We start from the raw sequence: 26,625 nt of genomic DNA, 5'->3' as shown, positions 1-26,625 counted from the left end.
TAACATAATAGCTGCAAGAAAATGTAATTAATATCGTATATTGGCAAAAAATGTTATTAACACTTATTGGCAAAAAATGTGATTAACACTTTTGCAAAATACAATATAGTTGACGTTGTGATAGCATATAAATGTATTTAACATTACCAACAAAATTGGTTTGAATCACACTAATTTAACTCATTTTGCATTATTAGAACCGTAGTGTACATAAACTCTCCTTGTGTATACATTTATTACTATATATAGCACATTAGGAATCTCGATCTCCTCCACCTCTTTTACACAAGAATACACTGTAAAAATAAGAAAAATTCTTTTTTCATGCCTGTACGCGGAGATTGTTGATACACGGTGCTAATTTATTTATAGTGAACTAATTTTGGGTAATTTATATACTTTGAGAATTAATTTGGAACGTAAATGTACGGATGTGCTAAATGGTATTCAACAAAAAAATCAAATCAAAATCTTACAAATTCTTTGATCTTCACATGCATTTGCTCTACATACGATTAATGTAGTACAACCTTCTCTAGCTTCGGTGAGCTCTGATGAGCTCCATCAAACTCTACAAAGTTAGCATTCGTAATGAGGGTAGGGGTGGGGGAGGGGAAGCTAGAGGGAGGAGTTCCCTTCCTTGCACCTCTCTTTCTTTTCCTACACTGAATAATCATGGTCATCATCGACAATAATATATTTGAAGCAGCAACAAAAATTAAAACTTGGTCGTCTTATCCATCTACAATACAGCAATCAAAGAAAAATAAACATGTTGACATATCATGCTGAAGCACAAATCATCTCATAAAAAAATACTTGCTAATATCACACATTAATATTTGAACTGATTTTCTTTGCAACAAAGGACAGTGCTAGGGTTGCTTGAACTGATTTGCCAACATCACAAATTAATACTTGAACAGATCTGACCATGAAAACAAAAATTCATTCTGTGATAGGGTTTCCTTACTCTAGCTATGTAGTATGCGACGACGAGAGTGGAGGGCAAGGAGGTGATGTTGCCAGAAGCCGCTGCAGCCGCATCCTTCCACCACAGATTCCTAGACGCAATCCTGCAATGAGGGGAAACGATGAGGGTTGATGGGGAAAGGGACAAGGGAGGAAGGAGGAGGTCGCGGCCGTTGCTACCTTGAGGGGACGAGCTGTGTCCTTCCTGCTGCCACAGTCGCCGGTCCTTCCTGCCACTGCATCAAGCCGGTGAGGTTGGGTAACCGGCGAGGGAGGACGGATGAGGAGGAGGTCGCGGCTGAGAGCACATGCCCAAGCTCACCGTCGCTTGGCACACGCGCGGTCGCCGCCGCCTCTTATCTCGCATCGCGCAGATCTGGATCGAAGAAGGGAAGAGAAAAAAAAAGGGGATAGGGGTTGTGCGCGTACGAGAGACATAGGGTCCCCGCCCATAACTACACGCATGCGCTGCACATGACCCGTGGGAGCTAGCTGGGTCCGCGCGGTCCACCAGATTTTGGCGGATCAGCCCATCCCGGATATCACAAGAATATTCTCTTTGGATCCAACCCAACCCACTTGATTCTACAACCAAACACCTACAAAAATGGGATGGACCTATCCCAACCCACCAAATTCCTCCAACCAAACACATAATTAGGTGGTGGATGATGTGGTGATGGGAGCCACCAAATGTAAGGGAGAAAGGTGGTGCAGGGAGATTTCTCCATATATAGTTGGGGAAGAAAAGGCAGGGAAGAGAATGGTAGGGAAGTAGAGGTGGAGGGGGCAAGAGGAGGGAGAGTTGCCATTACAACCATTTTTGGCATAGCATCAACAGTTGTGGCGCTCTCTAGTGTCAGTGGAGGAGGTGTGCATGCTGAAGAAAGCAGGTGTGCCACACATGTGAGGTGTGGTGTTGGGTGGGCGGGGATTTAGAAGGCCGAGGGTCAATGGGTTGACTGACAGTGAGCTAGTGAACTAGCGATGGTTCGAGTGCGAGGTAATTCACTTGTTTATAAATGGGTGAATTCACACTTCAGCTATACTCCCTCCGGAATTAATAATTGTTACTTAAGAATAACTTATATACTTTGAACTTGTCAATTTGCTTGGTTTAAAAACTAAAGTATGGTATGTGTAGATTTGCCTAGGATAATATCATCATAAAGATTTTATAAACTTTTTGAGAAAGGCTTCTGCCTCTTATTGAGGTTGTTCTTTTCAGTAAAATGTACTGATGATACTTAAACTTGTAAGTGGGCGTCATCTATGTCAAAAACTTAAAGTTGCACCTTTAAACCCTTAAATTTGTTAAATGTATCATCGACGGCCTAAATTCCATCACACAAACGCTGACGTGACACCATCATCAATCCTACACCGACTAACAATTAGGGCCTACTTAGAAATTTTATTTTCTCCCTTTTCTTTTCTCTTCTTTCTTTGGACTACTATAGGATGACACTGGGATGAGAGCCCGAGCCCAAGGGTGACCGCCGAGGACGAGCTCGAGGGCCCGCGGCCAAGGGTGAGCTTGACCAACAACAATTGAGGGTGACATCCAAAGCGCAGAGAGACCAAAGTGGAGCTCGAGCTTGCCCCTGGTTTGTTCTCGGGCTCACACGGAGAGGCCAAAGCGGAGCTCGTTGCTGCGCACAGTTGGACCAACATAGAGTAAAGGCGCATGCTCCCGTATACACGCGCATAACATATCCTCAACAGTGTATTGCGCCTCATTGTCAACGGGCACATCACCGACAATTGAAAAAATAATTTTAGCCGTAAATACGAGCACCTGGGTGGACAGGTACTACCACCATAACCCTAACTAGTTGAAGCTACTTGCTTTTTTGAAAATATTTTATTCCATTACTTATTTTTACGGGATTTATGCCATTAAGTTCTTTAAATATCATGGTATTTAAATGATTTTTTTATTTCAAATTTGAATTGGGTCAAAATACATCATAATCTTCCGTCAGCACCTAATTCCAAACCGTGTCAGGAAGTCAGGTTTTCGGGACAACTGGTCGGCTTTCATCGGAAACGTAAACCCTGCTGGTTCTCTTGGATGTGGTTGTCTTATTTGGGCTGTTATTTCTATTGGGCCGTTCTGTTCTGTGCTCGGGGGCTTTCGTGGACCTCGGGAACTGAATTTTCCCACAAATTGAAAGTAGCCCACCCAATTAAGCGGCCCGCTCGACTTCGTTTCTCCAGTTCGCACCGTCGTCTTCGCCGTCATTGTCTGTAGTAAGCTGGTAAGTGAGCCGCCATTAATTTTGGGGGGAGCTTTTTCTCTTTAAATTTTGGGGTTCAGCTAAAAAATTGGATTTCATCTCTGATTCTCTGGCATATGAGGAATTTTGGTTGCAATGCATCTAGCTGAACAAGGTTACTTAGTTGTATTTCTCTTTCATGCGAATTATTAGATGCAGCGGTTCATCTTCTTCATCCATCCATTATATGATAGTAAAATAGTAAAATACCTGATATGGAAATCCACGTATTGTTTGGTTTGATACATACTCAAATTTATGTGTAGTGTTTTTTTATTGAAGTCTCCAGAGTAAGCAGTTTTTTTATGAAAAAAAAAGATATCTGAGGCAATTTTGACTTATTGCCTTGTCAAATGTAATAACATTATTAGTGAATTTATCTCCATTTGTACATGTTAACCCTGGATGACATTGTAAAAATTGAACACAGCTGTTGGCCATACATATATATTGTTTCTTTTGTTCTTAGTATTTTGTTTGAATATGAATCTGCACTATATATCATTTGGGTATTAGGTATGTAAACAGAGGTCAGGAAACAAGGGGCACTGACTCTGTAAAGGTGCTGAAGCTGATGGTGCCTGTCTATACTAGTGGGGTGCACGCAGTGTATGGATTAATTAACATTTTCTTGACATTCAATGTGTCACCCTTGCCTGCTGATAAAAGATCAGCTGGCTGACAGATGTTTCTGCCTCCAACTTGGGGGGTATATATATTAATCTGTTTTCAGAAGACCCTTGGAGAGGTTTCTGATGAGTTGTCTCTGAATGAGCTTTGTGTACTCTTCAGTACTAGTGCTTTGTACTCTCGAGACTGGACTGGATTAAGACGCAAAGTTGCAGAGAACATTCGCCCTGCTACATTTTTATAGACATGTCAGTTAAGTGTGTCAACAGTTTGTGCAACATCAGGTGCCAGGACCATGTTGTGACCTGTCCATAATGTATATATACTTTTTACGATTACACGGAAGAGACATACACGAGCACCTCACTACGCACCCGCCATACTTTTGTGCAACCTTGTTTCTAGTTTTGTTGATGATACCTCTCAAATACTCCCTCCCTGTTTTAGGTTATAATTCGTTTTGACTTTGGTTAAAGTTAAACTACTTTAAGTTTGACTAAGTTTATATACAAATATAATAATATTTACATTATCAAATTAGTTTTATTAAATCAATAATTAAATATATTTTTATAATAAATTTATCTTGGTCGAAAATGTTACTATATATTATATAAACTTGGTGAAATTTAAAGCGGTTTGACTTTGACCATAATCAAAAAGACTTATAACCTGAAACGGAGGGAGTACATGCATAATTTGCGGTCAAAGATGACACAAACAACATGTTATGAATTGATTGGGTTAGGGAGTTTTCTTCTGGTCGTGTAAGAATGTCATTAATTTTAGAATATGTATACTATTAACATAAGTTAATTTTGACTACGATTATTGTTTAGGAAAGTAAGCTTTATTAGTCATATGAAAATGACATATCCAAGTTTTTTATAAGAAAAATAAAATGATGATGGTAATGGCATGACACTTAGGTTGTTATTTCTATTTTCATATTTAATCTTATGTAAAAACGTATATATAAAGGTTGTATGTCGATCTCATTAACTATAAAAAATATTGTTAAATTTCTTTAGATCTGATTAAGTTTGAATGAAAATTTAGCTATATCTACAAACACTGAGTTAGCCTCATGAAACATAACATTGATATATTTCGATAATATGTTTGTTTTATATTAAAAATATTAGTATAGCTTCTAATAAATTTAGTTAAACTTTAAAATATTTGACTAGAAAAAAAAAAGGTAAGAACAACTTATGAATTACGATATGGAACGGAGGGAGTAAGTAGAAATGTAGGATCAACTTACAAATTGCCAACTCATGAAAGTGATCGATGATGGGCTTATCATGTCGAGGAAAACATGGAGCAAGGCACGCTTTCCGATGCCATGCATGCAGAGCCCGCAACGTCTCCACCAAGCTTTGTCGATCACCTCCATGCTTTCCTATAAAATTCCATGGCTGCTAAAAACCTAATTAAGCCCTACCACCTACATCCACAGTACAGACAGGCAGAGCTAAGCTAAGCTAAGTACGTCAGCAATGGCGGACGCGGCGGAGCAGCATCACCGGCAGGAAGAGACTGCGGCGGCGACGACGACGCCGCAGCAGATGATGATGCGGCGGCGGCGGGCGCGCGCGTCGAGCGAGTACCTGGGCGTGCGGCGGCGGCCGTGGGGGCGGTACGCGGCGGAGATCCGCAACCCGTACACCAAGGAGCGCCACTGGCTCGGCACCTTCGACACCGCCGAGGAGGCCGCCGTCGCCTACGACCTCTCCGCCATCTCCATCTCCGGCGCCGCCGCCGCGCGCACCAACTTCCTCTACCCCGACATGCACCACCACCACCCTTCGCCGCCGCAGCACGCGCTGTCTCCGGCAGTGCCACCGCCGCCACCGCCGCCGCCGCCGTCGCCGCTGTACGATGATGATTACCTGTCGCCGGCGGCGGCGGAGGAGGAAGTGGAGGCCGGCGACGACGAGTCGCTGACGATCGCGACCATCCTGCAGAGCTTCCAGTATCAGCAGAGCGTCCCACCGGCGTCATCGGGTTCCATGTTTTATTATTAGCAAAATCTGATTGATTGATTAATTTAATTAACCTGGTGATCATCAGAAATATCAGGATAATTATATAAGCTGTCATCAGTCATCACTGGGGATAATCAATGATGATTAGCTTAATTTTTGAGAGATTGATTAACACGCACATGTGGCGCACACCAATGCATATACAGTTTGGCGTTTATGAATTTTCTGATTTGTTTTCATGTAGTCCTATTTCATATTTTTAGAGTATTGGATCAAAACCCAACAACCTACTCTCTTGTTTAACTCCCAAGTTTGTCGTATTTGGACGAAATTTGATCGCTGACACCGAAATTTTTTTAAAAAATTTGGGGGGTTTTTGGTACTTTTTGACACGAAATTAGTTTAAATTTTAACCAAATTCATAAATTCTGAGAGAAATTCGAAAATGTTGGGCGATATAATTACTTGCCCGGGAGGGGGGTTGGGGGGGGGGGGTGGGGATTGTGGATTGTGGTGTCCAAATTGCAATCACTATGCCTACCTTAAGCGATTCAGATGAACAATTGGCAAGATGTTCGGGGTTATTCAGATCGAAACGTCTGAAATTCAACAAGACAGTGGAACTCCCATTTCATCTCAATTTGGTCAAAATCCATCCAAAATTTTGAATTTCGTCCATTTCAGATCATCATGGTTCAGGGTCAGCCACCTCCCCAGCCCGGCCGCCTGCCCTCCCGTCTCCGGCGCGCACTGGCCGCCGCCGCCCTTGCTCGCTCCTCGCTGCAGAGCACAAAAAGGAGAGGTTAAGATCTCTGCAGCGTAAGGAAGAAGGAGAGGATAAGATCGGCATAAGAGAGAGCTGAGAGAAATTAAAGAGAAGGATAAGTCTATAAGAGCAGGAATAGCCATGTGATATGTCACTTAACAAACATATATATTCAAATCTATTATATTATTAAAGAAATAAAAAAAGAGTCTCCACGTTCGCTCTCATGGCCTAGAAATTCTCACAATAATCAGAGAAAAAGAAAAGGCAGAGTCCATATAGAAATACAATTTAGAAATAGCTGAAATTCGGTATTAAAAGATAAGGAATATTAGAAGAGAAGACCAGAGTCCATATAGAAATACAATTAGGAAATAACTGAAATTCGGAATAAAAAAATAAGGAATATTAGAAGAGGAGACTAGAGTCCATATAGAAATACAATTAGGAAATAACTAAAATTCAGAATTAAAAATAAGGAATATTAGAAGTAGAGTATAGAGTCCATACAGAAATACAATTAGGAAATAACTGAAATTCGGAATAAAAAAATAAGGAATATTAGAAGAGGAGACTAGAGTCCATATATAAATACAATTAGGAAATAACTGAAATTCAGAATTAAAAATAAGGAATATTAGAAGTAGAGTATAGAGTCCATATAGAAATACAATTAGGAAATAATATAAATTTGGAATTAAAAATAAGGAATATTAGAAGTAGAGTATAGAGTCCATATAGAAATACAATTAAGAAAAAAACAGAAATTCAGAATTAAAAGATAAGGAATATTTGAAGTAGAGTATAGAGTTCATATAGGAATTTAAAACTGACTAAAATTTGGAATAAACATAATAAAATTAAAAGTAGAGTTTAGAGTCCGTATAAAAATATAATTTACAAATAACTAAAATACGAAATTAAGAAAAACATGGGAAGAAGAGTTTAAGATCAATATAGGAATACAAATATAGGAATACAATTTAGAAGTAACTGAAATTTGAAATTAAAAATTAAAGAATATTAAAAGATGAGTTTAGAGTCCACATAGAAATACAATTAGAAATAATAAAAAATTCAGAAATAAAAATAAATAATATTAGAAGAAGAGCATAGAGTCTATATAGAAATACAATTTACAGAAAATTTGGAATTAAAAAATATATTAAAAGATGAGTCTAGAGTCCATTAGGAATATATATAATTTACAAATAACTAAAATTTGATATTAAAAATAATTAATAACTAACACATATATAAAATATAATATGAAAATTCAGAAATAAAAATAAATAATATTGAAGGAAAAACATTGAGTCTATATAGAAATACAATTTACAGAAAATTCGGAATTAAAAAATAGAAATATTAAAAGACGAGTCTAGAGTACATATAGGAATATATATAATTTACAAATAACTAAAATTTGATATTAAAAATAATAAATAACTAACACGTATATAAAATATAATATGAATATTACACTTTAGTAGTTTTGTAAAGTTATTGCAAAATTTAAAATTATGTTGTCATTTTAATATGTTTGAATAATATAATGAGAAAACATATATACTATTATATGAGAAAAAAAATGTAATGATGCTAGCCGCGCAATCTGCGCGGGCCACCATGCTAGTTCAACTTATACAAGTAGAAACAAAAATAACAAATTTGACTAGGAATAGAATGCGTAATTCACTGTCAAATTTGTTATTTTTGTTTCGAATTGTATAAGTCGGATTTTAACTTTGTTTGCAAAAATATGTCATATATTGATCTATCTTAACAAAATTTTTCAAATTTTTTTATAACTTTTTGAACGTTATGCACAAAACGAGGGGATGTCTCCTCGAGAGACAAAAATCCACTTCCCATATACTGTGAAAACCCGAAAACAAGTATAGGATAAGGAATATGTTTGAGATTTATCCACAGTAAAACTTTTACTAAGTTTTTACTCATGGTTAAATCTGTGAGTGCAAATTTTATTTCCACTTGATATTTTCCTCGTACAGTCAGGGTAACAAATCATCAAAGCCACTGCTCGGTTCGAAGAACAGTAATCCATGCATGGATTACCCGAACTTATTATTGTACATAATGATCGCGTCGATCGATCGATCAAAGCTTTGCATCGATTGAAGCTAAAGGCCAGCGTTGTGGTGTGCTCCGCCTTTTCCCCCGTTCCCTTCTCTTAAAACCGGCCTTTCAGAACGCGGCATTGCTCTTGTTCTCATCTGAACATTCTCAACTTCTTCCTGCTCTCACAAGGACACACCAAAATTAATCATCAGCTCAGAAGACCAAAAAAAAAGCAACCAAACTTGCTGATCAATCACTGGGCTCGCTCAATTGAGCACCTAGATGGCTAGATCATGCAATTACATGAAATTTATTGTTCTTTGAACGAACCAATTACATGAAATTTATTGAAATTAATTGGTACAGTTGTATGTTTTACTTACGGAGCTTGACGCAGCAGTGTTATTGACGGCAAATTCGTCGTCAGCGTCTTGTTTCGGAGCTGCAGATGGTTTCAGATTCTGGAGAGAACGGCAGAGGCCGGCGAGGTAGCCGGCGAAGCCATGGACGACCTGACGCAGCAGCGACGATGGATGAGCGAGAAAGGACGATGATGAGGAGGACGACGCCATGGCTGTTCCTTCCTGGAATGTATTCTCCTTCATCTGCAGCTAATCCTTCTGATCCATTCTAAGGTTCAGACTTCAGATTGCTTGGAAGAAGTAAGACTACTTCAGACTTCAGAGTACTCTTTCTTTAGCTCAGAGTAAGCACTCCCTTTTGGTGAAATTCTTGGGGTTTGTGAGCAATGGGGGTTGCATTTCAGCTCTATTTATTGATGCTTTGGCAAGGGATGTGATTAATCATTCAGATGTGAGACTTGATTAAGATAGCGTCCATGTGTGTAAAGAAACTGTCTACCTCTGCAGAGTGCTTTGGCTCTTCTGAAATTTAATATTCAGTGATCTGTTGGTGAAAGATAAACGTGGAAATATTTTAGGTGTTTATCTCCATTTGTTTAGTCAACATCTGTTCTTCCAGAAGTTCACTGAAACTTGCTACAATAATGCAGTCTGTTGACTGACTGGAGGAGAATAGAATCATCATTTGTTGAATGCAGTCTGTTGACTGACTGCAGTCTTTGGTAACTATTAACCCCTGAAGTATCTTTCTTTTTCTGTCTTTTGTGTGTACTATTGTGCTTCTTTTTGTGATCATCTCCCTTTCAACTGTGTTATAATTATTCTTATCCATCTGAATATACTACACAGAAATCAATTAGAAAAATATATACTACACATAAATCTGTACAGGAATTAACCATGCATCATTCCTAGTACTGTTAGGGCAAGGTCAATGTTTGTGGCTCCAAAAGTTTATAAGAGGAATATTTCCAGCACATGCATACATGCCTGATTAGTGGCAAGCTAAAGAGATGTAGAGTATAATCTTCTTCTTTTAGATACTACTTAATCTTCTATTTAGGAAATAACTTTTACAATCAAGGGCTAGTGAGCATATTATGTGTGCTCAGCACAATATAGTTCTTGCTTCACTGTCCATCAACTCATCACAAGCCAGAACAGAAGAGGCAGTGCCAGGCCTTATCTGCTCCCTGGCAGTCAACTTAAGCAGAAACAATATTCCCAGCCTTTTTCATGCATTTGTAGATACTGAATAAACTAAACCTGCACACTGAACTCGTTCACTAATTAACTCAAACTAAACTAGTAGTATACCAATTTGCAGGGTTAGGTTCAGCTAAGCCATGGAAAGGCCACTGAACCAGATGTGAACTGCAGCATCTCTCACACACATCCTGAATTTCTCTTGCTTTTGCTGGTCAGTTGTCTGAACACTTGATATTGACCTGATCAACAACTAAGAGGTTACTTAATTATATTTATATAATGGAAAGAGTATGGTACTGTTAATTATGTACCAGATTTGCTACTGTTTGACATGTAAAAAACAATCAACTCTGTACTTGCACATATAGTTGTGTATATCGATCTGTTTTTACATCCGAAAATATGCCTTCTCTAAGTACAAAACTTGTACATTCCTAGCTAATTTCCTGGCTAAAAGTGCTTGACAAACTTCAGAGCAGAAAGATTAATCTAAGCTGTGAACTTAATTAGGGTAATTAGTTGTGTGATCCACCACCTCCTCCTCTCCCTTCTCTTGGAGGACCGGGTCCTCTTGGAGGTCTTGTTCTAGCCAGCAGCATTGGCCGATTAGTGCCTAATAAATCCTCCTGCATATGTGTCAAAATTATTGCTTTGTACATGCTGATTAAAATGTAAAAATACGATCCTGAAATAAAACCACGTTAAACTTGGGCCCAAATATATACAGTATCGCAACTAAGGACACCATATGAAATATTTAATTAACCGAAATCTTCAATACCATCTCTATGCGCTCGTATCCTCTGCCGTACGGCAGTTTCCGTTAGTGCTACTGATGGATCAAACTATTTAACTAACCTATAAATATATTTATGTGGTCGACTCAGTAATAGCAGATGGCAGCTGCCATACGGCAGACGACGATACGGATACATCTCTCTAGCTCAGTTGAAAATGTGATAGAAAATTACGGAGTAGTCCCTCTGTCCTATAATATAAGAAAATTTTGGTGGATTAATATGACACATCCTGATACATTCACTTAAAATACATCCTTATATTATGAAGTGGAGGGAGTAACAATAATAAGAGATACACATCGACATCTTAAATACTTATTACAAATTTAAAAAAGAAAAAATGTATTAGTATATTAGTACTTTTGAGGGGCAATTAAAAGATACTAAAATAGAACTCGGTACAAATAATGTAGAAAAGATAGCACTGAAAATGATTTCAACGAGAACCCAAACTTTGATGGGGATGTGTATATATATGCTCACACCTCCCACAAACTAAAGATGACCTTGTTTCAAATTACCAGACTTAGGCCCTGTTTAGATTCCAACATGTTTTCTTCAAACTTTCAACTTTTCCGTCACATCGAACTTTCCTACACACAAACTTCCAACTTTTCCGTCACATTATTCCAATTTCTTCAAACTTCCAATTTTGGTGTGAAACTAAATACAACCTTACTGATTAAACGAACTATCGTTATCAAAGTATGATATCTCCAAAAACTCTAGATTGTTTTTGTTCGAAGCTAAATTTTGCCCTATCAAGTTGTTAGCATTTTAATCTGTGTTTGGCAAAGTTAGATTTGCCACCAAAAGTTGTGAATAACAAACATATGTTGATATATATATGTTGGTAGTGACAAAACTTTCTAGATTTTGGCAGTACCAATATATGACTAACACAAATGGTTGTAAACTATTTTTAAATTATATATTTATTTCTATAAATACTTATACATAACCTATCGATCAACAACTGTCATAAAAACTCAAACTAATTAAGTTAGGCTTAGTATAAAAGAAAAAAAGAGAAGATTTATCATTGTTGGAAAAATATCTCGAGATACACGGTAAAATTTTGATACCAATGTATGGTTTGAAATTTTGGTAATTTCGCCTCCACCGGCATGCTCAAATCTTGTCCGAAATTTTTGATTTTTTGAATTTTTTGTGAATTTGATCAAATTTTATTCAAATTCAGTTAAATTTTCAAATAATTTCGACCAGAAATTTCTGAAATTTCGGTCATCCCCGGCATAAAATCTAATTTCCAAATTGAAACCCTGTACCCATTAAGTTTATATTAAAAAAATATAGTTACTTCCAGTGCTTTATATGAATGATGCACTTACGGTTACAACATGTTTGCTGCCTCCGTCTGCCTCGTGTTGAAGATGATGAGCGGCGGCGGCGGCGGCGGCGGCAGAAGTAGTATCAGTGACGGCCGCGGTGGCGCCGTGTGGCCGTGGACGCAGCGGCGGCGGATCGGAGGGATCGCCGCCGCCGCCGCCACACAGCGCGAGCAGGCAGCCGGCGAAGGCACGGATGAGAATGCTCTGCGGCTGCCGCGACGGTGCAGCCGCCGCCGCCATCTCCGTCTCCGCCGTGACGACATGTCCGCCATCGACCTGCTCTTCGCCGTGCAGGCCGCCGCTAGCGCTGCTCTTCTTCACAACCTTCTCGTCGTCTTCCTCCTCCATATCTCTCTTTGATAATGAGAGGGAGGTGAGCTCTCTGCTGCTCTACTGCTTTAGTCCAGGACAATTTGAAGGTGGATTTGCCAATAATGCCCCTGCCTTGCACGTTGATTCTTTTTTATCTTCTAAGATTACACGGCACACGTACTCGCGCAAACACCACTGCACACCCGTTACGGATCTAGAAATTTTCTGATGCCTGGATAAGATTAATGTTATTGCAGATAAATTAGATTTTAAGGCTAGTATTATATTGAGCATAGGTGCTAGGTGCTAGTAAGTTATATTGTTTTGAACCTATTTGGCCTTTGATGTTTTTTATGGCTACAGCTTGATGGTTTGGCCCTTGCTTTCTCGTTTTCTGATTTATCATCTAATTAATCTCCATTAATTAGAACCTATGAGGCAAGTATGCAAGGTACATAACGCTGCATATACCTTGGGAGTAGTGTGTTGTGGCATGCATGGAGCGCGGGCACCCGTTCGTGGTGATAGGGCACTGTCTCCGTCACTACTATACACGTAACACCATATCCATGTTGTTACAAATGCGTCTATTCACATATATTGTAAGAGACAAACAATCTAGCCACTACTAAAATTACGTTGAAAGCACGTATTGATTCTGCTAATTGCCCTCATCAACTTGATACTCACATGCACAAACTGTTACTGTCATATTGAAGATCCCATTAACGATTGGTCAAACTGAGCAATTACATGATCAACGCGAAAAAGTTCTTGATAATAAGTGTTGCTGGCATGCAATTAATTAATCAACCTTAGTGTCCAAGGGCGCATACAAACGTACGCAAACTGCCGTCATTTGAGCCATATATGCATTGCCGATCTTTTCAGCTTATTCGTTGGATTATTAGAAATGGATCATTTACATCACGTTTTGAAAACCATGTTTTCTTGTAAAGAAAAGCTTTTAGACGACTTGTTTTAAATTGTTCTGTTAAGTCTATTTTTAAAATTCGGTAAAAGAAATGAATTTTCGAAAAAAAACATCTAAATTTATTTCATATAATAATCAAATAGACAATTAACGATAATAATTGGCTAAAAAAATCAAAATCAAACAGTCGTCCGAGGTCTCTGCTGCCTATCTCGTCTTGAAAACTCTCCACCTGCTCTCCAAACTCAAGAAATTAAATGAATCGAAATGGAGCTGAGCTGAGCATGCATGCAGATGAAAGCCAAAACGATGCAGACAAACACTAGCAGCCTATAAAGAGCTTGGACGAATTTAATTACTAAAACCTGCTCCTGTTGCCGATCACTCTCACCTACCTCGATTTACTACTGCTCTCTCCTGCATTGAAACCTAAGCTACCAACTCGATTTCGATTGCCACCAACTCGTAGTTAGCATTGCATTGCCAGATTATTTACACGAATATACTCCCTCCGTCTCATAATATAAGCGAATTTGAGTTTTTTCATACACTGTTTGACCACTCGTTTTATTCAAAAAAAAATTTAGAATTATTATTTATTTTTTTGACTTATTTTATTATCCAAAGTACTTTAAGCTTTTTTGAAAAAGACGAGTGGTCAAACAATATAAAAAAAACTTAAAATCTCTTATATCATGAGTATATCATAGTTTGGCTTGATGAGTAGTACATGCATGACCTGGCAAGGCTTCAGTACTGCTCTTGTCTGCTGGAACGGACCAGTGGGATATGATATATGTGCTTATAGTTAATTACTCGTATCATTTTGAAATATAGTCCCTTCGAATTTTTAACTTTTTCGTCACATCAAATATTTGGACACATGTATGAAGCATTAAATGTAGAAAAAAAACCAATTACACAATTTGCATGTAAATTGTGAGACGAATCTTTTGAGCCTAATTACGACATGGTTTGACAATGTGGTGCTACAGTAAACATTTGCTAATGATAGATTAATTAGGCTTAATAGATTTGTCTCGCAATTTACAGGCGGAATATGTAATTTATTTTGTTATTAGTCTACATTTAATACTTCAAATGTGTGTCCGTATATGTCAAATTTTTTTTACCAAAATAACTAAACACGGCCATAGCAAACTAAAATTAGATTAAACAGCAACTTAGCAATACGAATCTTGACCGTGGGCCGGAGAGGGTACTTGTTAATTAGCTTCATGTACCTCACATCTTGCCCTACCTGTTTGTCTCATCTGTTTGCTCAAGAATCATCCAGACTTAGTACTGAGTACCTAATGCACATTACTAACTACTAGTACTATGTATATGTATCTATCTCTCTTGTCATTTGCTCAACTGCACCAACTAACAATGAGTGTACTGACTAGCTACGCCTGCCTGTTCAAAAGTAACGATAAGATTATCCAGTTCAGGTCGTAGATGAATCAAGCTGAACATTAATTGCAGTTATGGCCTGCTCATTAGAACGATATCACTAAATTAAATCTTCTTCTAATCGATCGAGTAGAGTACAAATATATATATATACACCATACAATACAATTATACAAACACTACATGTTACAAATTAACTTACAATTTGCAAATATGCAGCAACCCAAATTATATATATCCTGAACTTGAACTACTTGCAACTAATTAATCCAGTGCTAAACATAAACAGAGGAAATTAAACGAGCAGCAGCAAAGCTAAGCAATCCAATCGATCAATGGAGATGTTGCAGTAGCAATTCATAGCTTCTTCTTCACTCTTTTTTCAATCTCTCGATCCTCAAGAGGAGGAGGAAGAAGAAGAAGACGTCGAGGTATCGGTAGAAGAAGGAGAAACATCGTCGACGACTCCGCCATTGCCGCCGCCGCCTTCCCTCGGGTAGCCCGGCGGCTCAGGCTTAGGCTTGCTGCTCGTCGGCGCTGCCGGTGGCGGCGCCACCGCGTGGATCACCCCGCCGCCCTTCTGCGCTTCTCTCGGGTTACCGGGCGGCGTCGGTCTCACGCCGCCGCCGCCGCGGCCTCCCCTCGGAGCTGCCGGGCGGCCGCCGGCCGATTGCCTCCGCCGCCTCGCCGCCGCCGCCTGCAGATTCTCGGTCACCGGCGCTGCCGCACCGTTCTCCGAGATGCTGGAAGAAGAAGAAGAACGATGGCGCTGCCGCTGGATCAGCTGCAACAAGGGTGCAGGAGCAGGAGGAAATGGACGACTGAGGAAGACGAAGCTGAGGCGGCGAGCCGCCGATGGCCGGAGGAGCTGCGGCCGGCGGCGGCACGCGCCGGCCAGTGCCATGAAGGAGGCCATGGCTGCCATATCCTAGGCTCCTAGCTAAGCTAAGCTAGCTAGTCGCTGGAGGAGAAGAGAGCTAGCTGCTGCTGCTGCACTGATCACTCTATCTCGCTCTGCTACTCTTATGTAAACAGATCAATAGTCAGTCCACTCCAGTCGTCGTCATATAATACTATATGTTTTCGCAATTAATTAATTATGAGTAATTAGTTAATTATTTAAAGCGTGTTTATTTTATTTTTGATAAAGCAATATTTGTTTTTTTCCCAACGACCCAAGTCCAGGTCATTCGTGTTAGTAGGCCAATGTAGCATTTTTTTTGCCTGGTCGTTAGGTAATACTACTCCATAAAAAAAAAACAATTCTCGCAATGAATATATACACGCATGTGTTCAGGATTATTGTTGGAATTAAGTTTTTTTAAGACGAAAGGATATATAACAGTAATACTATATATTCCACAAAACCTAGTAAGATTTGATCAAAGAAAATGATATATTCAAATGGAATTTCTATCAAAATGGTCAATTCGTTTTATTTATGTAGAGTATATAATAACCATATCAACAAGAAAAAGACTATCTGAAAACTTAAAATACCTCTTAAAATTAAGATTTTTATGTGCTTTTTTTAAAGGAGTAGTTCTAACTAATTTGATGAGAAGGAATTAAAATGGTAGCATAAGATGTTTTTTTTATGAAAAATGAGACGATTCATCATTTATTTTTTTTGAATGTCATTTTTGCTAGATTACTTTGGAGATCAATATATATTTCTTTTGGTCTATATCATCCACATAGTATATCTCATTTATTGAGAATTGGCTTGTGGGAATTGATGAAAAACTAAAAAAAACTTATCATTGTAGAAGCATCTGCTATATGTTAGGCTCTATGGTTTAGTAGAAATAATATGATGTTTGATAAATCCCCGTCTAAATCATATATGCAAGTAATTTTCAGGGTAACGCACTTGCTCTGGATTTGGACACAACTACAGAGATTTGATGATAGCAGTGAACTCATGTATGTTGCATGTCGTAATCTAGAGTCAATGATTATGCAGATTTTCGTCAATGGATGGAGATTTACAAATAGGTTCCAATAATATTGGATTTTTGTCTTATGTTGGAGGTCATTTGTTTGTGCATCTTTTATTGCTCTTTGGTGCTCTTTGTTGAGAGGATAATTTGTGCTCTTCTTTGAGAGGATGGTTTGTGCTATTTGTTGAGCGAATTTTGTAATAATTAGCAATAGCTTCTTTGAAGCAAATGCTGTGATTTATTCTATTATCTAAAAAAAAGTAAGGTTTAAGGTTAATTAAGTCATCATACCATGCTCATATACTTGGTACTATACTTTTTTTTTGGAATACAGTACAGTGAGATAGAGAAGCTCGTATAAACGTGCGTACACTCATTCATATAAACACTTCCAAAGACCACGTATTTACAAAGTTACCACATGCGCGTGAGCATATCTCTAAAGACTGGGCATCACCTTGTTGTGGAGATCTTCATTGTCGAGGGGTATATTGCCCACACACTCCTGTGAACATCTCCGAAAGGAACGTCATCTACCACTTAAAAATAATTAACCATAAATACGAGCACTCGTGCCAACTGTTAAGTCTAGAACGTGAACTCGGATGGATATGTTTCACCACTGGAAACGCAATGGAGCTACACTTACTTCACAATTGTTAGTTATTTACTAAGTGCCAGGTTTTAGTGAGAACACGATTGTTGCAGAGCTCATGGATTTTTTTTTAAAAAAAACAAAGATGTACTGGTAGCTAAGGCTGTGTTATTTTGGAGGAGTTGGGAACCCCTACTCTTTGCATTCAAAGTGGAGCAATGAATTAAAACATGATTAATTAAGTATCAACTTAAAATTAAAAAATGAATTAATATATTTTTTCCAACAACTTTTATATAGAAACTTTCGTAAAAAAACACACCGTTTAACATTTTGGGAAGCGTACATGCTAAAAAGGAGAAAGATGAGATTGTGATCCTTGAACGAAGAACATAGTCCAAGTGTGTGCGGTAACCCGTAGCATTTCCTTTTTTTCCTACCCCATGCTATACAACATCTCAAAATCGGGAAACTGCGACTACGTTTTACTATGTTCATGTAACAGAAAGAATGAAATTGGGGGACCACAGATAATCCGAGAATTGAAGTGGATGCAGATTATAATAGTACAATGTCCGAGATTTTATATATCCATCAAACTGAACCGGTCGTTACTGCAAAGAAGCCAGTGATACAAGTTGCAACACCTAGGAGATGAAGACCAAGACGACAAGTGTGAACATTGACTTCAGGTCAACTAGAGAGCAGTTGATCATGAACAGAATGTGGTATTAACAGCAAATCATGTTGAATTGGTACTAGTAAAAGTGTGAAACAATTTTTCAAGCATAATAATCGAACTGTATATGTGACCAAACTGGGTTTAATATATTATTAATTTACTCGTGTATAGCAAACAGCTAACTCTGGGGTAAACCACGGTTAACAATTTAGTATACGTATTGAGCTATGTTATCAATTTTTTAAAAACTTTTCAATGACTTTTAGATAGCACGTATGAAATAATTGTGTGTCTATTCGAGTGACAAAAATTCTTTCCCAATTACAAGGATTCACGCACAGGATCTGAGCTGATATATATAAAATGAAAGTAGAAAGATGGAACTTGAATATGCAAGACCAACTTTTGATAATCTGCTTGATTTTATTCACATAATTTGAAATTCAGACATTTTTATCTGAACCTCAACTCACACATGTACATGTACACGTACTACTACATCACATACAGTAATCTAGCTACAAAATCTTACAAAATTACGAATCTTTGTAATCACATCTTAATTTAATTTGATTTAATTTTGTGCGTTTTTCATTAGTTTTGTGCTCAAGAAGAGGCGGCAGCAGCAGCAGCAGCAGGAGCGGCATGGACAGCTCCACCATTGCCGCCGGCGCCCTCCGCCGGCGAGCCTGGCCTCTGCGGCGCGGAGTCGGCGACGGCGTGGATCACGCCGCCGCGTCCGCCGCGGCCTTCTCTAGGTCCGGCGCCACCGGGCGGCGTGGGCCGCCTGAGGACGGCGTTGGTCTTGGAGCCGTTGCCTCTCTCCGGAGTGGTGCCCGCCGCCGCCAAGATCACCGGCGGCGACGCGGGCAGTCGGAGTTCTCCTCCTCCCCTGGGCTTCCACTGCGGGACCGCGTTGTGGTGTGGGCCACTGCCTTGCTCCGGAATGCCCGCCGCCGCCGCCAGCATCACCGGCGGCTGTCGGAGGAGGATGGCATTGTGGTGCGGGCCTCCGCCTGTCTCGGGCGGAGCGTCCCTCACCAACACTTTTGCGCCGGCGAGCTGCAGGCCGGAAGACGACGACGCGGCGTGGGGCCGCAGGAGGTGAGCCGGGAGGAACGACGGCGAGGTCGGCGATGCCAAGGCTGATGCCATTAATTCCGGCGATCAGTCTGATGTCCGATGATCACGTCGCGGCGAGTTGCGATAATCGAGCTTCGAGCGCGGCGGATGGATGGATGGATGGATGCTGATGCGGTTGATGATCGACGATGAAATGTTGTCCGGTGAGCTGCGGTATTTGTAGCCGGCGACGCCGCGTGTGGGCGTGGCCGCGGCGGCGAAACGGTCAGGTGTGTGGTGTTTGACCGGACAGTAGCTAGTGAGTGGTGTTGACGAAGAGAGAGAGGAAGTGGTCAATGGATTTTTGTTCGTCCGTACGTGTGTATTCACAGTGTTGGACTTGACCGATTTACATGTGGTGATCGTACGTGTTTGATCTAGTCATCGATTGCGAAGTGCTGAAGTGCATCAGTGTCTCGATCAGAGAAGCAGTAATACACCATGGAGTGGACAGTGGACACACCGTATGTATTATATACATGTCAGTGTTTTCACTCTCGTTTTCATGGTGTCACCGTAAGTACGAAGAGTCAGTTTGGCACAGCTCTAACTCTACCTCTACAGCTCTACTAGAGCTGTAGTCTAGCTAAATAATTTCAGCTCCACCTAGAATGGGAGTGTAGTTGGGTGGAGCACTCTCACAAAATAAACTAACGAGGTGGATCTAGGTTTAGGCAGCTCCATAACTCTACTCCAGACTCAACTCATGGTGTTAAATTTATGAGTTCAAGCTCTGCTAAATATGCCCTAAGTATGTTATTTGACTATAAGAAATTTGGTTCCAGTTATAACGTCTTTAAGAGGTTAGATCAAATCAAAGTTATTTGATGTTGAATCCGTCCCGCACGTCTCGGCTTGGAGTGTGTGTGACAGTCATGCCACCACCTTAACCGCTCAACAGATGCCGCCGCCGTCGCGGTCTCCCTCCTCCTCCTATCCCGCCGCCTCGGCCTCTACTTGCAGCCGCCGAGCGGGCCTTGGTCGGCGCGGCATGCCTCTGTCTCGCTCTCGCCGCTGCCAGCAACTTCGCCGGCTCTGCCCTCCTGCGCACTCGCCGCCTCCTTGCCCTGCCCATGGGTGCCGCCGGAGCTGGACACGAAGACTAGCATGCTGCTGTTCTTGGTGGTGATGGGGACGCTGCTGATGCCGGCATGAGCTGCTGGAAGAAGAAGAAAAAGAAGGAAGAAGAAGAAGAAGAAGAATGATGGCGGAGCTGCAGCTGCAGACCTGCAGTAAGGGTATAGGACCAGCTGCAGGAGGTGGCATGTGGTGAACTGAGGAAAACGCCGGAGAAGCGGCCCGGCAACGGCAACGGCAACGGCATGTGACTTAAAAATTGTGTTTTAGTTAATGTGCAACGAAAGTGCGAGTTTTGGGGTTATCGGAACGGATTTGGCTTCGTTTGTTTCACCAAGAATATTTGCAGGGCACACAAAACGAAAAGAGAAAACTCATTAGCACATAATTAATTAAATATTAATTATTGTAAATTTGAAATTTTGATTTTTTAACAACTTCTACATATTTTTTCTTTTGCAACAGAAAACGTTTAGCAGTCTAGGAAACGTGCTAACGAAAAACGAGTAAATTGAAGTTTGCGGTTGGAGTACATATAGAACGGCCTTAAATTCTCAAGAGATGTCTCTTGGTGTTTGTATATCATTCAAATATTTCTAAACTAGCTGGGTGATCCGCGCAAAAGCTAGCACACATGTAAAATTATCTATTTTTCTATATTTGAAATTACTTAAAATTTATTAAATAGCCATTATGTTGTCTTATAACCTTAAAAGACCGAACCTTATCATCCTTAAATTTTTATAGTTTTTATTTAAAAGTCACACCAGTCGTTAACTCTTGCTCTTTTATCACCCCTTTATTTGTTTACCCGATCTATATCACGGCTTTTATTTATCTTCCATTAAACCTTAAAAAATACACCTTCTACTTTTTAGAGTCCATTGTCTCGTCACGTTCTGTTATTATAATTTTTAGGAGTGTTGTCAAACGTCAATATTGTATTTCTCTATGATCCGCTTATTGTCTCCCATATTAATTGTTGATAGGATTTTAAAAATTGAACATAATTATCGTTAGGGTTCATCTTTTTACTTTGTAGAAATCTGCCCAACCGCCGTCGGCTTCGCCATACTATACTCATGTATTTTTATTATCATTGAGATTTGAAAAATCGAACATGATTGTCATTGCGATTTACTTTTTACTTTCTAGAAGTCCCGCCAACCATTGTGACCGTGCTGCTTAACGGCTTGTCTATCGTTCCTCCTCTTAATCATCATTGGGATTATTTCAGTAAAAGAAAATCATCATTGGGATTATATTTGTGGTTTCATTTATAGTTTTTAGATGTCACATCAACGGCCACCAACTTACTCCTTTACGGGCCTAATGTTTCTCCCCTCTTTATTATTATCTGTCATCGTTGAGGTCTACATGGACTTTAATTTTTTTTTTTGAAAATTCCATATTTTTCATTCCGATATTTTCTTATCTATAAAGTGTATTCCTACTTAAAATCTTAGAATTATTTTTCTATCTTCAAAATTTATTTTATTCTTTATTTCGAATTTTAAGGATTCATTTTTTTAATTTCTAGAAGAGCGGCTTCACACCACTATACTCCTGTATGGTCTGCCCGTTGTCTCCCCTATTTATTATCATTGAGATTTTAAAAATAAAACATGATTGTTATTTCGATTTATTTTTTTACTTTATAGAAGTCCCGCCAACTGTCATGACTATGCTGCTTAATGTCCTGTCTGTCATTCCACCTCTTAATCATCCTTGGGGTTCTATTTCTGGTTTTGTTTATAATTTTTAGATGTCCCATCAACCCTTCACCACCTTACTGATTTACATGCCTATTACTTGTCCTCTTTTACTGTTATTTGTTGTCGTTGAGTTCTAGATTGATTAATTTTTTTAAAAAAAAATTCCATATTTTTTTATTCTGATATTTTTTTATTTATAAAGTGTATTTCTACTTGAACTCTTATAATTATTTTTCTATTTTCGAAATTTATTTTATTTTTATTCTAAATTTCAATTATTCTCTTATTCAGTTCTATAAGGACTCTTCTTCATATATTAATTATTTTTAATTCCGAATTTTAGATATTTCTAACTTCTATTTCTACTTGAACTCTTTTTTCCCTTTTCTAATTTCAGAATTTATTTTATTTTTAATTCTGAATTTTAATTAATCTCGTATTTGGTTCAATAAGGACTCTTCTTCTAATACTACTTATTTTTAATTTCGAATTTTTGATATTTCTAAATTGTACTCTATTTGAACTGTTCATTTCTTTTTCTTCGATTAATGTGGGAATTTCTAGCCTCCACAGCGAACATATTTCTTTCTTTCAAGACTGTTTTAATAATATAATAGATAGATATTTTTTGAAAAAAAATGATAATATTAATATTACAAAATGAAAGTAGAAAGGAACTTGAATAGGAGTATATGCAAGGCATAACATTTTGTAATCTGTTTGACTTTATTCCCTTCATTTCGAACTGAAATTCAGACACTTTTATCTGAACTTCAACTCACACATGTACATGTACGTGCTACTACATAATATCATATACAGTAATCTAGCTACCTCTAGAAAATCTTACAAAATTATGAATCTATGTATTTACTGTAACCTGTCAAACAAGCCTCGGATTTGGTAAATTAATCACATCTTAATTTAATTTTGCGCGTCTTTAATTAGTTTTGCACTCAAGAAGAGGTAGCAGCAGCAGGAGCGACATGGACATCTCCACCATTGCCGCCGGCGCCCTCCGCCGGCGCGCCTGGCCTCTGCGGCGCGGAGTCGGCGATGGCGTGGATCACTCCGCCGCGTCCGCCGCTGCCTTCTCTAGGTCCGGCGCCACCGGGCGGCGTGGGCCGCCTGAGGACGGCGTTGATCTTGGGGCCGTTGCCTTGCTCCGGAGTGCCCGCCGCCGCCGCCAACATCACCGGCGGCTGTGGGAGGAGGACGGCATTGTGGTGCGGGCCTCGGCCTCCCTCGGGCGGAGCGTCGTCCCTCAGCAACACGTTTGCGCCGGCGAGCTGCAGGCCGGAAGACGCCGACGCGGCGTGGGGCTGCAGGAGGTGTGCGGGGATCAGGAACGGCGCCAAGGCTGATGCCATCCCGGCGATCGATCGAACACCTACGAGACTAACTCAGTCTGATGTCCGATGATCACGTCGCGGCGAGTTGCGACAATCGAGCTTCGAGCGAGGTGGATAGATGGATGGATGCGGATGCGGTTGATGAGGATATGAAATGTTGTCCGGTGAGCTGCGGTATTTGTAGCCGGCGACGGCACGCCGCGGCGTCGGCTCGGGATACGGATGGCGGCGCCGGGTGTCCTCGTCGGATTGGCCGGCGATGGAGGTTCGGTGGTCGGCGGCGACACGCGGCTCGGGAGGTGGCGCGGCGTCGTGCGGCGGCGGCGAGAACGGTGGGCAGCGGCGGCGGCCGCGGAAATGGAGCCGGCGGCGGTGGCTGTGGGGGCGCCACGGGGTGACCCGGTTTGCGGCGGTGGAGGCGTGGTTGCGGCGCGGGGGTGGCGCGGCGGCGGCGGCGGAGCGCGGGATTGGCTGGGCTGTGGCGGCGCCCGTGGTGGCGCGGTGGCGGCGGCGGCGGCGCCCATAGGAGAGAGAGGAGGTGACCTCGCGGGCCCGGCTGGGCCGCTCTTGATTGGGCCGGCTCGGCTGGGCCACACTCTAGGTGGGCTGGCGGCCTGAGGAGGAGGGAGTGGAGTGGAGAGGAAGAAAGAAGGAATGGGCCAAATAGACTGAAATTCGGCCCTAACAAATAGGAACCTTTAGGGATTTTGTGTGGAGGGTTTTGATTTTTGAATAGGATTCAAAGGAGATGGAATCTAAAGGGAGAAGTTTGAGGAATTTTTGAACTTTGGCAAGAAAATTTAAATAAGATTTTCAGAGTATCAAGAGGTTTGATATATTTTTTAAAATAAAACGAAAGGTATTTATTTTAAGATATAAATTTGAAAAGAATAAAAAAAATAAAATGCTCCAATTTAGTAAAATTCAATAAGAGCCAAATGAAAAAATCGTCGCGATAAATTTTCTTCAAAAATTTGAAATTTTTGAGTATGTTGCAGACCTACCCCCCATAAAGAGAATCACTTCCCCGAGATTCAGCTCAAAGGAAGAATAGTTCTGAAAAATCACGCTACAATTCCAACCGTTTTTCCCAAGTAGCTTCATCTTCAGTGTGATTTTTCCATTGAACTCAACAAAATGTAGTACTTCTATTCCTGGGTCTTCTTTCATCTGTCTCTAAAATCCGTTCAGGCATTTCTTCATATTTTAGGTCTGGTTGTAGTTCTAGTTCTTGTAGTGGAACTTGATTTGTTGGTTTTCTGAGACACTTCCTTAATTGTGATACATGAAATACTAGATGTATACCTGCAAATTCTTCTAGTAATTCCAACTGATATGCAACTTCTTCACGTCTAGCTTGAATTTTGTATGGTCCAATATATCCTGGTGCCAATTTACTCATGATGTATATCAAACAGTTTGTTACAAATGTATTATGTATAACAGCTTATTACTCCTAATGGGTTATTTAGGTGAAAACCAAGTCCTGGTTCTTTAGGACGGATGGAGGCGGACGGTGCTCGTGCATTGGCGTCGTTCAGAAGACCCATTCCTTATGGGTGTTGTCTGTTTGTTCTATTTCTAGCAGTAGGATCATACGTATACGTATGATGTGATTGTCTTTTTCTTTTTCCTGACTATAGACTTCCAAGACCATGGACTTGTATTTTTTTTCCAACTATATAATAGAAACGTCGCACTATCTTATGCAACTTGTTTCGAAAAAGTATTATGTATAGCACTAGTGTAGGCTTTAGAGCTCGTTTTAATTACAGGGTTTCATGCACAAAGATCTGAACTATAATATATTACAAAATCAAAGTAGAAAGGAACTTGAATAGGAGTATATGCAAGGCATGATATTTGGTAATCTGCTTGATTTTATATAATCTGCTTGATTTTATTCCCTTCATTTCCAACTGAAGTTCAGACATTTTTATCTGAACTTCAACTCAGACATGTACATGTACGTACTACCACTACATCATAATATCATATACAGTAATCTAGCTACCTCTAGAAAATCTTACTTTAATTTTGGAAATTAATCAGATCTTAATTTAATTTTGTGCGTTTTTCATTAGCTTTCTACTCAAGAAGAGGCAGCAGCAGCAGGGGCGACATGGACAGCTCCACCATTGCCGCCGGCGCCCTCCGCCGGCGCGCCTGGCCTCTGCGGCGCGGAGTCGGCGACGGCGTGGATCACTCCGCCGCGTCCGCCGCTGCCTTCTCTAGGTCCGGCGCCACCGGGCGGCGTTGGCCGCCTGAGGACGGCGTTGGTCTTGGGGCCGTTGCCTTGCTCCGGAGTGCTCGCCGCCGCCAAGATCACCGGCGGCGACGCGGGCAGTCGGAGTTGATCTCCTCCCCTGGGCTTCCACTGCGTGACCGCGTTGTAGTGTGGGCCACTGCCTTGCTCCGGAGTGCCCGCCGCCGCCGCCAACATCACCGGCGGCTGTCGGAGGACGGCGTTGTGGTGCGGGCCCCCGCCTGTCTCAGGCGGAGCGTCCCTCACCAACACGTTTGCGCCGGCGAGCGACGCGGCGTGGGGCCGCAGGAGGTGCGCCGGGAGGAACGACGACGGCGAGGTCGGCGACGCCATGGCTGCCATTAATTCCGGCGATCGATCGAGCTAGCTAGCTAGTTAGATCGACCACAGCCACCAGGCACGGTGATCGAACACCTAGTCACCTACTAACTCGCTCACTCCGATGTCCGATCGATCGCGTCGTCGCGGCGAGTCCCGAGCTTCGAGCTAATGCCCAGTGGATGCTCCTGGATGGATGGATGAGGATATGAAATGTTGTCGAGTGATCTGCCGTATTTGTAGCCGGCGACGCCACGCCACGCGCCACGACACGCCGCGGCGGCGAAATGGTCAGGTGAGCTAAGCTAACCGTGGCGTTTGACCGAACAGTAGCTGGGCACTGGTGTTGACGAAGAGAGAGAGGAAGTGGTCAATGGATTTTTGTTGGTCCGTACGTGTGTATTCACAGTGTTGGACTTGACCGATACATGATGAGTTGATCTGGTCATG

The 26,625-nt window shown here is 40.8% G+C and overlaps 3 protein-coding genes, 1 long non-coding RNA gene and 2 other non-coding genes across 7 annotated transcripts; 1 reads left to right on the top strand and 5 right to left on the bottom strand.

Moving 5' to 3' along the window:
• Positions 1–342: 342 nt before the first annotated feature.
• On the bottom strand, positions 343–1,538 carry LOC107281874 (uncharacterized). Of its 2 annotated transcripts, XR_010734604.1 has the most exons (3): positions 1,153–1,538; positions 974–1,076; positions 343–665 (listed from the first exon to the last, which is right to left on the bottom strand). It is a non-coding gene; the product is annotated as an uncharacterized lncRNA (long non-coding RNA). The 2 variants fall into 2 exon arrangements; XR_001548103.3 differs by lacking the exon at positions 343–665 and having other exon boundaries at positions 759–1,076; positions 1,153–1,387.
• A 3,787-nt stretch (positions 1,539–5,325) lies between these two features.
• LOC9270670 (ethylene-responsive transcription factor LEP) lies at positions 5,326–6,108 on the top strand. The gene has a single exon (XM_015794217.3). The coding sequence runs from the start codon at positions 5,384–5,386 to the stop codon at positions 5,909–5,911; it is 528 nt and encodes a 175-aa protein (XP_015649703.1). The 5' UTR covers positions 5,326–5,383; the 3' UTR covers positions 5,912–6,108.
• A 2,436-nt stretch (positions 6,109–8,544) lies between these two features.
• On the bottom strand, positions 8,545–9,509 carry LOC4344780 (uncharacterized). Its single transcript, XR_010734286.1, has 2 exons — positions 9,104–9,509; positions 8,545–8,896 (listed from the first exon to the last, which is right to left on the bottom strand). It is a non-coding gene; the product is annotated as an uncharacterized protein (transcript).
• A 1,040-nt stretch (positions 9,510–10,549) lies between these two features.
• LOC107281987 (uncharacterized) lies at positions 10,550–12,830 on the bottom strand. Its single transcript, XR_010734343.1, has 2 exons — positions 12,444–12,830; positions 10,550–10,917 (listed from the first exon to the last, which is right to left on the bottom strand). It is a non-coding gene; the product is annotated as an uncharacterized protein (transcript).
• A 5,898-nt stretch (positions 12,831–18,728) lies between these two features.
• Positions 18,729–19,622, bottom strand: LOC9272243 (uncharacterized). The gene has a single exon (XM_015793919.3). The coding sequence runs from the start codon at positions 19,478–19,480 to the stop codon at positions 18,932–18,934; it is 549 nt and encodes a 182-aa protein (XP_015649405.1). The 5' UTR covers positions 19,481–19,622; the 3' UTR covers positions 18,729–18,931.
• Positions 19,623–25,470: 5,848 nt separating this feature from the next.
• On the bottom strand, positions 25,471–26,409 carry LOC107278025 (uncharacterized). Its single transcript, XM_015793967.3, has one exon. The coding sequence runs from the start codon at positions 26,197–26,199 to the stop codon at positions 25,684–25,686; it is 516 nt and encodes a 171-aa protein (XP_015649453.1). The 5' UTR covers positions 26,200–26,409; the 3' UTR covers positions 25,471–25,683.
• Positions 26,410–26,625: the final 216 nt, after the last annotated feature.

Source organism: Oryza sativa, chromosome 8 (assembly GCF_034140825.1).
Source record: "Oryza sativa Japonica Group chromosome 8, ASM3414082v1".
In the NCBI taxonomy this organism is placed as follows: Eukaryota; Viridiplantae; Streptophyta; class Magnoliopsida; order Poales; family Poaceae; genus Oryza; species Oryza sativa.
This window is presented reverse-complemented; position numbering and strand designations above follow the sequence as displayed.

Excerpts from the sequence above, each read along its gene's own strand:
- LOC107278025 (XM_015793967.3), bottom strand. The coding sequence starts at position 26,199 with ATGGCAGCCATGGCGTCGCCGACCTCGCCGTCGTCGTTCCTCCCGGCG.
- LOC9272243 (XM_015793919.3), bottom strand. The coding sequence starts at position 19,480 with ATGGCATCAGCCTTGGCATCGCCGACCTCGCCGTCGTTCCTCCCGGCT.
- LOC9270670 (XM_015794217.3), top strand. The coding sequence starts at position 5,384 with ATGGCGGACGCGGCGGAGCAGCATCACCGGCAGGAAGAGACTGCGGCG.